The 10367-nt window shown below is 43.8% G+C and overlaps 1 protein-coding gene across 2 annotated transcripts in view; it reads left to right on the top strand.

Moving 5' to 3' along the window:
- Window positions 1-8784: 8784 nt before the first annotated feature.
- Window positions 8785-10367, top strand: part of arhgef6 (Rac/Cdc42 guanine nucleotide exchange factor (GEF) 6) — a 168081-nt gene continuing 166498 nt past the window's right edge. For both annotated transcript variants that reach the window (XM_060832383.1, XM_060832382.1), the window contains exon 1: window positions 8785-9087. In XM_060832383.1, the coding sequence (XP_060688366.1) occupies window positions 8923-9087 (165 nt within the window). In that variant the 5' untranslated portion in view covers window positions 8785-8922. The remainder of the gene's footprint in view (window positions 9088-10367) is intronic.

Genomic DNA, 10367 nt, shown 5'->3' with positions numbered 1-10367 from the left:
CATCCTGGGGCGAGTCATTGATGGCAGGATCAAGCTTCCCAAACAAAGGCAATAGACAATAGGTGCAGGAGTAGGCCATTCTGCCCTTCGAGCCTGCAGCACCATTCAAAATGATCATGGCTGATCATCCTTAATCAGTATCCTGTTCCTGCCTTATCTCCATAACCCTTGATTCCACTATCCTTGAGAGCTCTATCCAACTCTTTCTTAAATGAATCCAGAGACTGGGCCTCCACTGCCCTCTGGGGCAGAGCATTCCACACAGCCACCACTCTCTGGGTGAAGAAGTTTCTCCTCATCTCTGGCCTAAATGGTCTACCCCGTATTTTTAAGCTGTGTCCTCTGGTTCGGCACTCACCCATCAGCGGAAACATGTTTCCTGCCTCCAGTGTGTCCAATCCTTTAATAATCTTATATGTCTCAATCACATCCCCTCTCAGTCTTCTAAACTCAAGGGTATACAAGCCCATTCGCTCCAGTCTTTCAGCGTAAGGTAATCCCGCCATTCCAGGAATTGACCTCGTGAACCTACGCTGCACTCCCTCAATAGCCAGAATGTCTTTCCTCAAATTTGGAGACCAGAACTGCACACAGTACTCCAGGTGTGGTCTCTTGTTATGAAGGCCAGCATGCTATTAGCCTTCTTCACTACCTGCTGTACCTGCATGCTTACCTTCATTGACTGGTGTACAAGAACACCCAGATCTCTCTGTACTGCCCCTTTACCTAAATTGATTCCATTTAGGTAGTAATCTGCCTTCCTGTTCTTGCCACTAAAGTGGATAACCATACATTTATCCACATTAAACTGCATCTGACGACTCATCTAACTTCCAGCATCTGCAGTCATTGTTTTTACCTCGTTGATTTTAACCCTACTGCAAATCCTCTTGCAAGGATGCTTGCCTTGAAGAAGTTTTCCTCCTCTCTCTACAAGAATCTCAGGGAGTCCCTCTCCCACTGCAACTCCCAGGTCATTTCCTACTCTATGCTACTTTCTCCCCACCCCCACCCTCCTCTAGCTTATCTCTCCATGCTTCCAGCTCACTGCCTTTATTCCTGATGAAGGGCTTTTGTCCGAAACGTCGATTTCGCTGCTCATTGAATGCTGCCTGAACTGCTGTGCTCTTCCAGCACCACTGATCCAGAATCTGGTTTCCAGCATCTGCAGTCATTGTTTTTATCCACTCATCTAACTTGTCCAGGTCACCCTGTAATCTTCTCACAGCCTCATCACATTTCACTCTGCCACCCAGCTTTATATCATCAGCAAATTTGCTAATGTTATTCATAATACCATCTTCTATATCATTAACATATATTGTAAAAAGCTGCGGTCCCAGCACTGATCCCTGCGGTACCCCACTGGTCACTGCCTGCCAGTCTGAAATGGAGCCGTTTATCGCTACTCTTTGTTTCCTTTCAGCCAGCCAATTTTCAATCCAAGTTAGTACTTTGCCCCCAATACCATGTGCCCTAATTTTGCTCACTAACCTCCTATGTGGGACTTTATCAAAAGCTTTCTGAAAGTCCAGGTTTACCACATCTACTGGATCTCCCTCATCCATCTTCAGAGTTACATCCTCATAAAACTGCAGAAGATTAGTCAAGCAGCATTTCCCCTTCATAAATCCATGCTGACTCTGTCCTATCCTGTTACTACTATCCAGATGTGCCGTAATCTCATCCTTTATAATAGACTCCAGCATCTTTCCCACCACTGAGGTCAGACTAACTGGTCTATAATTTCCTGCTTTCTCTCTCCCACCTTTCTTAAAAAAGTGGTACAACATTAGCCACCCTCCAATCCGCAGGAACTGATCCTGAATCTATCGAACTCTGGAAAATAATCATCAACGCATCCACGATTTCTCGAGCCACCTCCTTCAGTACCCTGGGATGTAGACCATCAGGCCCTGGGAACTTATCAACCTTCAGACCTAACAATCTCTCCAACACCAATTCTTGGCAAATATAAATTCCCTTCAGTTCAGGTCCTTCAGCCACTGTTACCTCAGGGAGATTGCTGGTGTCTTCCTCAGTGAACACAGATCTGAAGTACCAATTCAATTCTTCTGCCTTTTCTTTGTTCCCTGTAATATATTCCCCTGTTTCTGTCTTCAAGGGCCCAATTTTAGTCTTCACCATTTTTTTGCTTTTCACATACCTAAAAAAAAACTTTTACTATCCTTCTTTATATTATTGGACAGTTCACCTTCGTACCTCATTTTTTTCTCTGCGTATTTCCTTCTAAGTAATCCTCTGTTGTTCTTTAAAAGCTTCCCAGTCCTCCATTTTTCCACTTATCTTTGCTATGTTATACTTTTTTCTCTTTTAACTTTATATGTTGTTAACTTCCCTCATCAGCCACAGCCACTCATGCCTCCTCCTGGAATCTTTCTTCCTCTTTGGAATGAAGTGATCCTGCAACTTCTGCATTATACACAGAAATATCCGCCATTGTTCCTCCACTGTCATCCCTGCTAAAGTATTGCACCATTGAACTTTGGACAGCTCCTCCCTCATAGTTCCCTTTATTCAAGAGAAGTACTGTCACTTCCGACTGTACCCTCTCCCTCTCAAATTGCAGAGTGAAGCTTATTGTATTATGGTCACTACTTCCCAATGGCTCCTTCACTTCGAGGTCCCTGACGAATTCTGGTTCGTTGCACAATACTAGATCCAGAATTGCCTTCTCCCTGGTCGGCTCCAGCACCAGCTGTTCTAAGAATCCATCTCAGAGGCATTCCACAAAGTCTCTTTCTTAAGGTCCAATATCATCCTGATTCTCCCAGTTTACCTGCATGTTGAAATCCCCCATAACAACATAATCCCACATAACATCTTTGCAACAGGCCAATTTCTGCTCCTGATTCAACTTACATCCAACATCCAGACTACTGTTTGGGAACCTGTTTGATGTAAGAAATGCTTACCCTAATCAAAGGGAATTGTTGTGAGTGAATTTCTTCAGGATCATGCTTTACCCTTGTCACCACTGAAATAACTTCACAGAGGCCAGTATCCCGTCACTGAGTCACCCTTTATTTACACATGACCAATCCTGGACTATAGGCTTGCCTCTTCAGAGTATCACAACCTCTGACCCTCCTCTTCTTAGCTGTCAGCCAGGATGCCTTCATTGGAGCAGATTAACAGCCCCAGTCAGGGATATCATATTCTCCAAGTTCTAGCTGGCTGACCTCATTACAATCACTACAAGTAGTTCCTCAAAAAGGACACTCAAAAGCAGATTCATTCCTTAAGAAAAGGGGAGAACAAAAATTAGTTTTACCTCTAAAACTGTGTTGGAAAATGAAATTAAGGCTTCCAACACTGATGGTAACATCTAGCATTCCCAATAAAAAGATAAAGGAAAAAGGAAACTAAATTCAAAAATAGGCTTAAACAGATTGATTGAAAAATGAGTGACAAGAATTGACTATTGCAATTGAAAGTATCAAAGCCCTTATAATCAGAACATTGAGTATAGCAGATCAGACATCTTGTTGCAGCTGTACAAGATTTTGGTGAGGCCACATTTGGAGGAGTACTGTGTGCAGTTCTGGTCACTGTATTATAGAAAGGATATTATTAAACTAGAAAGAGTGCAGAAAAGATTTTCTAGGATGCTACCTTGACCGGAAGGTTTGAGTTAAAAGGAAAGGATGGATAGGTTGCGATGTTTTTCCCTGGAGCATAAGAGGCTGAGGGGTGACCTTATAGAAATATATAAAATCATAAGAGGCATAGATTAAGTGATGGGGAGGTGCCGGTGTTGCACTGGGGTGGATAAAGTTAAAAAATCACACAACACCAGGTTATAGGCCAACAGGTTTATTTGGAAGCTTTCGGCGCGCTGCTCCTTCAATCAGGAAACGAGTGGGGCAGGATGATAAGATACAGAATTTATCGCAAAAGATCACAGTGTCTTGCAATTAAAAGATATGTTGAACAAACCTAGATTGCTGTTAAGCATTTCATCTCAGAGTGCTTTGTAGGTGTCGATTCATTAAAATGTAAATCCCAGAACATCTTTGAAGTCACATTCTCAAGATAACTTAAGGTTTTATACAAAACAAAATGATATCTCAGCTCAGACAATTGCGTGACACTGGTCTTTTAATAAAAGTTTTGTTTCTTATGATCCTACCCACTAGCTACCTGATGAAGGAGCAGTGCTCTGAAAGCTAGTACTGTACTTCCAAATAAACCTGTTGGACTATAACCTGATGTTGTGTGATTTCTAACATAGGAGAAAGTGAGGTCTGCAGATGCTGGAGATCAGAGCTGAAAATGTGTTGCTGGAAAAGCACAGCAGGTCAGGCAGCATCCAAGGAACAGGAGATTCGACGTTTCGGGCATAAGCCCTTCTTCAGGAATCATCCCTGAAGAAGGGCTTATGCCCGAAACGTCGAATCTCCTGTTCCTTGGATGCTGCCTGACTTGCTGCGCTTTTCCAGCAACACATTTTCAGCACTGATTTCTCACATATTAGATAGACAGTGGACAGCTTTTCCCATGGTAGGTGAGTCTAAAACTACAGTGTATAGGTGAGAGGGGAGAGATACAAAAGGGTATAGAGAGGCAATTTTTTCCACACAGAGGGTGGTGAGTGTCCAGAACAGGCTGCTAGAGGCAATGGTGGAAGCGACTATAATTTTGTTATTTAAGAAACATTTAGATTGGTACATGGAAAGGATAGGTATGGAGAGATGTGGACCAATTGCAGGCAAATGAGATTAGTTCAAATTGTGAAAAAACTGGGGAATGTGGGAAAGTTGGGTTAAAAGGGCCTGTTTTCATGTTGTAGACCTCTATGACTCTAAGTTAAATATTTATTTTTTCCCACCAATGTGTTTACATAGAAAGCATAGAAAATAGGAACACGAGGAGGCCACTCAGCCCTTTGAACCTGCTTAGCCTTCAATGTGATCATGGCTGACTATTCAGTTCAATACTTGGTTCTTGCTTTGTCCCCATACCTTGATCCCTTAGGCCTAAGGATGACTGGACCAGTAAACAAAATAAAAGTAGTCTTACTGATTTTAATGGGAACTTCCAACCTTTAAAAATTGCAAAAGAAACAAGTAAAAAAAAGTGTGAGATTTTAACCGAATGGTATCAATCTGACACCAAAATAAACAGAAAAAAAATCAGCAGCCATTTCTAATAGTCATAAGTCGGCAGACATCTTTCATACAGGCAGAACATTTATTAACTGAGTGAAGCCATTTTGAAAAGGTCTACCCAGAATGCATTGGAAATCCTGTCGACATATTGGAAAAGGAAAGCTTCTTTATATCTATGAATCAGCCATATTGGTAAAGGAAAACGTAACCTTGCGTTCAGGAAACATTTAAGACCACTTATCAGAGACTTCAATAGCTATTAGTTTTGCTAATTCAACAATCATTAAAAGTTCAAAGATTCAACAACGTCAATCAATAAAGAATACAAGATAACATGAGTATGGTACCTGGAGATCATTACGAAGATGAAGTAGTAATTTAAACATTTAACTGTCAGCAATGAAACAATTCACTGATATTCACCTGCAACATCTTATCCACTCGAAACATTCAAACTATCCAATCCAATTGATAGAACAACAAATAGACAAATGTGGAAAACTCAATTCCTAAGATCTTGAATAGTTTCAGGATTGGACAACATATCAAATGCAGAAACAGGTTAGCACACTTCTCTATTACATGAGAAGGACAACTCATATATATTACATAGACAACATATTGATTGAACTAAATTACCTTTGACAATCCTCTAAAAGTTTTCACTTCATTATTTCACTTCAATAACAAACAGAACACTAATGAGGTTACATTTCCAAAGCAGATATCAACTTCTAGGAGAACCTGTAGAAAGCGTCATTGTGCTGTGAATTCTATATGAACCATATAGTCATGGAAAGTTATATGAAGAGTTTATTTGCATCAGAATTGTCATTGGTCCCTTGGATTTATCAGTGACTGAAGTTTTTCAATTTAAAAGAGGATCTAACTCTAGGATTAGCAGTCCAAATAGTAGTGAATACAGAGTCTAGAAAATTGTTCAAGATTTCTGAGCAAAAATGCCATTTAATATTGAATATTCCACAGAGAGGATTGATGACTTAAAGCACAGAATATTTGAGAAGAGAAAGACAACACAAATGCCAGGCAAAGACCATCTCCAAACAGAGACAATTTAAGGAGCTAAATTGCCCCTTGGCATTCAATGGTATTGCCATCACTGAATCTCCCACTCTAACATCCTGAGAGTTAGCACTGAACAGAAACTCAGCTGGATTAGTCACAAATACTGTACTTCAAGAACAGATCAGAGGTTGGGAATCCTGCAACAAGTAACTTATCTGCTGATTCTCCAAATCCTGTCCCTTAACTGCAAGGCACAGAGGAGGGGTGTATACAAATATCCAAACAGGGAATGGGAGGAGGCCAATTAGTTCCTTCAAGCTGTTCTGTTATTCAATAAGTCATTGTTGATTGGATCATAAACTCAAATCCACATTTCCAACTCTCTGTGATAACCTATCAGCCCCTGGTTAAATAGGAATGATGCAGCTCCACCTTAAAAATATCTAAGCTGTCTGCTTCCATCATCCTTACAGAAAGTGTGTTCCAAAGATCCATAATCTCTAAAGAAACAAACATTACCTCGTTTCCATTTTATGTGGGTGACCTACCACTTTCAGATTCTATCAGAATGCTTCCACTTGGCCTGGATGGGTGAAGCTCCAACAACACTCAAGAAGCTTGATGAAGGGCTCTTGCCTGAAACATCGACTCTCCTACTCCTTGGATGCTGCCTGACCTGCTGTGCTTTTCCAGCACCCCACTCTTGACTCAAGAAGCTTGATACCATCCAGGATAAAGCAGCCCATTTGATTGGCACCACATTCACAAGCATCCACTCCCCCCACCACCGACGCTCAGTAGCAGCAGTGTGTACTATCTACAAGAGGGACTGCAGAGATTCTCCAAGGGTTTTTAGATAGCACCTTCCAAGCTCCTCACCACCAGCACTGTAAGCAGTTCTTCATGAGCTAAGAGTCAACTTCCTCCTGTGACTTCTTACCCTTAAATCTCCTTATATCCACCCAAATTATTGCAGCTATATCCTGACTCATCATTGCAGATACATTAATAAGTTAACCCTGCCTCCTTTTACTTTCTGCCTATTCTTCATGAAAATCTATTAGCCTTGAAAACTAAGTGTCCAGTCTTGGTCACCTTGCAACCATATCTCCACATTAGTTATCAAGTCCCATTAATTTGTTTCTATCTATGCAATTAACTCATTCATCTTATTGCAAATGCTCAATGCATTTAGATAAAGGGTGTTGCTTTGATCGTTACCAATATTACTTATTGTGGTTCCAATTGTTGCTGGACTCTTCTGCTTATGGTTGTCTATCCATTCCTGTCACATCTTGATAATCATACCCCGCACCTTTCATTGCTTTTTCCTTTTTAAAATTTTGAATCTCCCTACCCAACCTCATTGACTAAAGCCCCATCTCTCCACAACCCTAGTTATCTGATTTGCCATGGCACTGGTCCCAGCATGTTCCAATTTAAGCCTGTCCAAATGTAACAGGTCTCTCTTTTCCCATTATAATGGCGAACAAACAGATCAAAAACAAACACAAAAACAAGAACAAAAATTGCTGGGAAATTTCAGCAACTGTAGATGAAATCAGAGTCAATGTTTCAGATCCAGTGACCTTTCTTCAGAACTGGCTTGTAGAGATTAGATTACATACAGTGTGGAAACAGGCCCTTCAGCCCAACAAGTCCACACCAACCACCAAAGCGCACCCACCCAGACCCAGACCCATACCCCTACATTTATCCTTGCACTGAACACTACGGGCAATTTAGCATAGCAAATTCACCTGACCTGCACATTTTTGGACTGTGGGAGGAAACCGGAGCACCCGGAGGAAACCCACGCAGACATGGGGAGAATGTGCAAACTCCACACAGTCAGTTGCCTGAGGTAGGAATTGAACCTGGGGTTTACTGGCACTGTAAGGCAGCAGTGCTAACCACTGTGCCACCCACTAGGATGGATGATAATTATCAACACTGACATTGATGCTGGATTAGAGTGGTGCTGGAAAAGCACAGCAGGTCAGGCAGCATCTGAAGAGCAGGAAAATCGATGTTTCAGGCAAAAGCCCTTCACCAGGACAAGCCCTGAAGACGTTCTCCTCCTCTCTCCACATTGACATCGATGCTCCCACCTCGGGTACACATTTTAAGAAGGAGAAAGTGGGGACTGCAGATGTTGGGGGCTCAGAGTCAAAAGGTGTGGTGCTGGAAAAGCGCAGTGGACCAGGCAGCATCTTAGGAGCTGCGTGACCCGCTGTGCTTTTCCAGCATCAAATTTTTTGACTACAAAATTTAAAAAGCCAGTGTGTATTGACAGCAGTTTTGGGTCAGAGGGGAGTGCTTTTCATATCCCATTTCCCCCCCCCAAACAAACAGCAGCCTGTTGAGTGTTTTCCTGAGAATATCAATGGGGTGGGTGTCTGTTCCAATCCTGCCTGAGGAAGGCACTGGGTCTGTGTCTGGGTGGGGAGTAGCAGAATGCCAGGAGGATAATGGGGTTGTAGTGTTGGGGTTGAGTGGAGGAGAGGCAGATTGACACTGCCTACCAGCAGCCCCACAGGACAGGGTTTGGGGATAAGGAAACCTGGAGCAGAGGCAGAGTGAGAGTTGAGCTAAGGCAGAGACAGGGGCTGGGCTGTGTTAAGGCTGAGCAAAGGCAGGGCTGGGGCTGAGACGGAAAAGGAAGGAGTTCTCTCGCAGTTTTTTTTGTGTGTGTGTTGTTGCTGCAGACCGAGGGGCGAGTGTCGGGCCGGCTGCTAGCCCCCGGAGTGGCCACAGGGCAGCAATGACCCCTGCGGAGCAGAATGTGACCTGGCTGATCTCCCTGGGGGTGCTGGACTCCCCCAAAAAAACCATCTCGGATCCGGAAGAGTTCCTGAGGAGCGCCCTGCGGGACGGGCTGGTTCTCTGTAAACTCATCGAGCGCTTAGTGCCCGGCTCCGTGGACAAGGTCAGAGACACTCCCCACCCCTCCCGGGACACAGAGAGAGACCCAGGCTCGGGACTGGGGGGGGGAACTGCACCCCCGGGGGAGCTGCTGCAGACCCGGGGGGTGGGGAATAGATGCAGGAAATGGCATTAATGTGAAGGGGGAGGCCAGGATAGATCCTGGGGGAGGTGGGGAAGACATTGAGGGGTTAGCTCTGGGGTAGAGCCAGCCTCTGGGGGAGACTGGCTCGGGCTGAACCCTGGGGGTCGGGGCTGGGACGGTGTGGGGCTCAGACTAGGGGCGGGGGAATGGGGGCTATACCAGGGGCTGGTGTGGTGGGTGTAGGGGAAGGGAGTGCAGTCCCCATTCCCCCTCCCTTCCCCGGGACGGAACCCCTGAATGTGCACTGCACTGTGACAGGTTCCACATTGCAAAGGCAGAGAGACAGTGGTCAGCCCAGGGCCTGAGAGAGGGCACTGGCTGCAGACAGACAGAGAGAGAGAGAGAGAGAGAGGGCTGTTCTCTTTGTTGTTGAATATGGAGCTGTCAGGGAAAGGTTACAGACTGTACATGTAAAGCCCATCATAGCACAGATTGTGGAACTCATCAGAAACTGTGAACATGCTGAAAAATACAACACGTTTGAGTTATCCTTTTCACTGACATATCAACTTGCACAAAATGCATCTTCATTATTGCAGTGGGCAACAAATCTGAAGTTTAGTCTTTTAAAAACTGGGCCAAGTGACAGGCAGAGTGAGGCAGCTGACATTTCTGGTGGTTAATAAATGTCAGTTGAACCGAAACCACAGCTTGAACAGTTGCTGCATTTGGCAGTTTACAGCGTGTACATGAGAATACAGTGTGGACACCAGATTATGGCATCTGCATGAAATCATATCATGTACAGTGGATCAGGGTACATGCATTGTGCTCCAATTCTAGGCTCACAGTAAGAGGTTAAAATCGCTGACCTGTCACTCCCACCATCTCCACGCCACTAGGCACCATTCCTGTTCATTTTAATTTAATTATTGTAACAAGGGGATCTTGATCAGATGGGCCGATGGACCAAGGCATATCAGATGGAGTTTAATTTAGATAAATATGAGGTACTGCATTTTGGAAAGGCAAATGAGGGCAAGACTTATGCGTTGGATGGTAAGTTGTCCTTGGAGTGCAGGTTCATAGCTCCTCGAAATTGGAGTCACAGGTAGATAGGATAGTGAAGAAGGCGTTTGGTATGCTTTCCTTTATTGGCAAGTGCATTGAGTATACGAGTTGGGAGGTCGTGTTGCGGA

The sequence above is a fragment of the Hemiscyllium ocellatum genome, chromosome 11, assembly GCF_020745735.1.
Source record: "Hemiscyllium ocellatum isolate sHemOce1 chromosome 11, sHemOce1.pat.X.cur, whole genome shotgun sequence".
NCBI classification, from domain to species: Eukaryota; Metazoa; Chordata; class Chondrichthyes; order Orectolobiformes; family Hemiscylliidae; genus Hemiscyllium; species Hemiscyllium ocellatum.
Note: the sequence above shows the minus strand (reverse complement) of the source record. Positions and strands in the feature narration are given on the sequence as shown.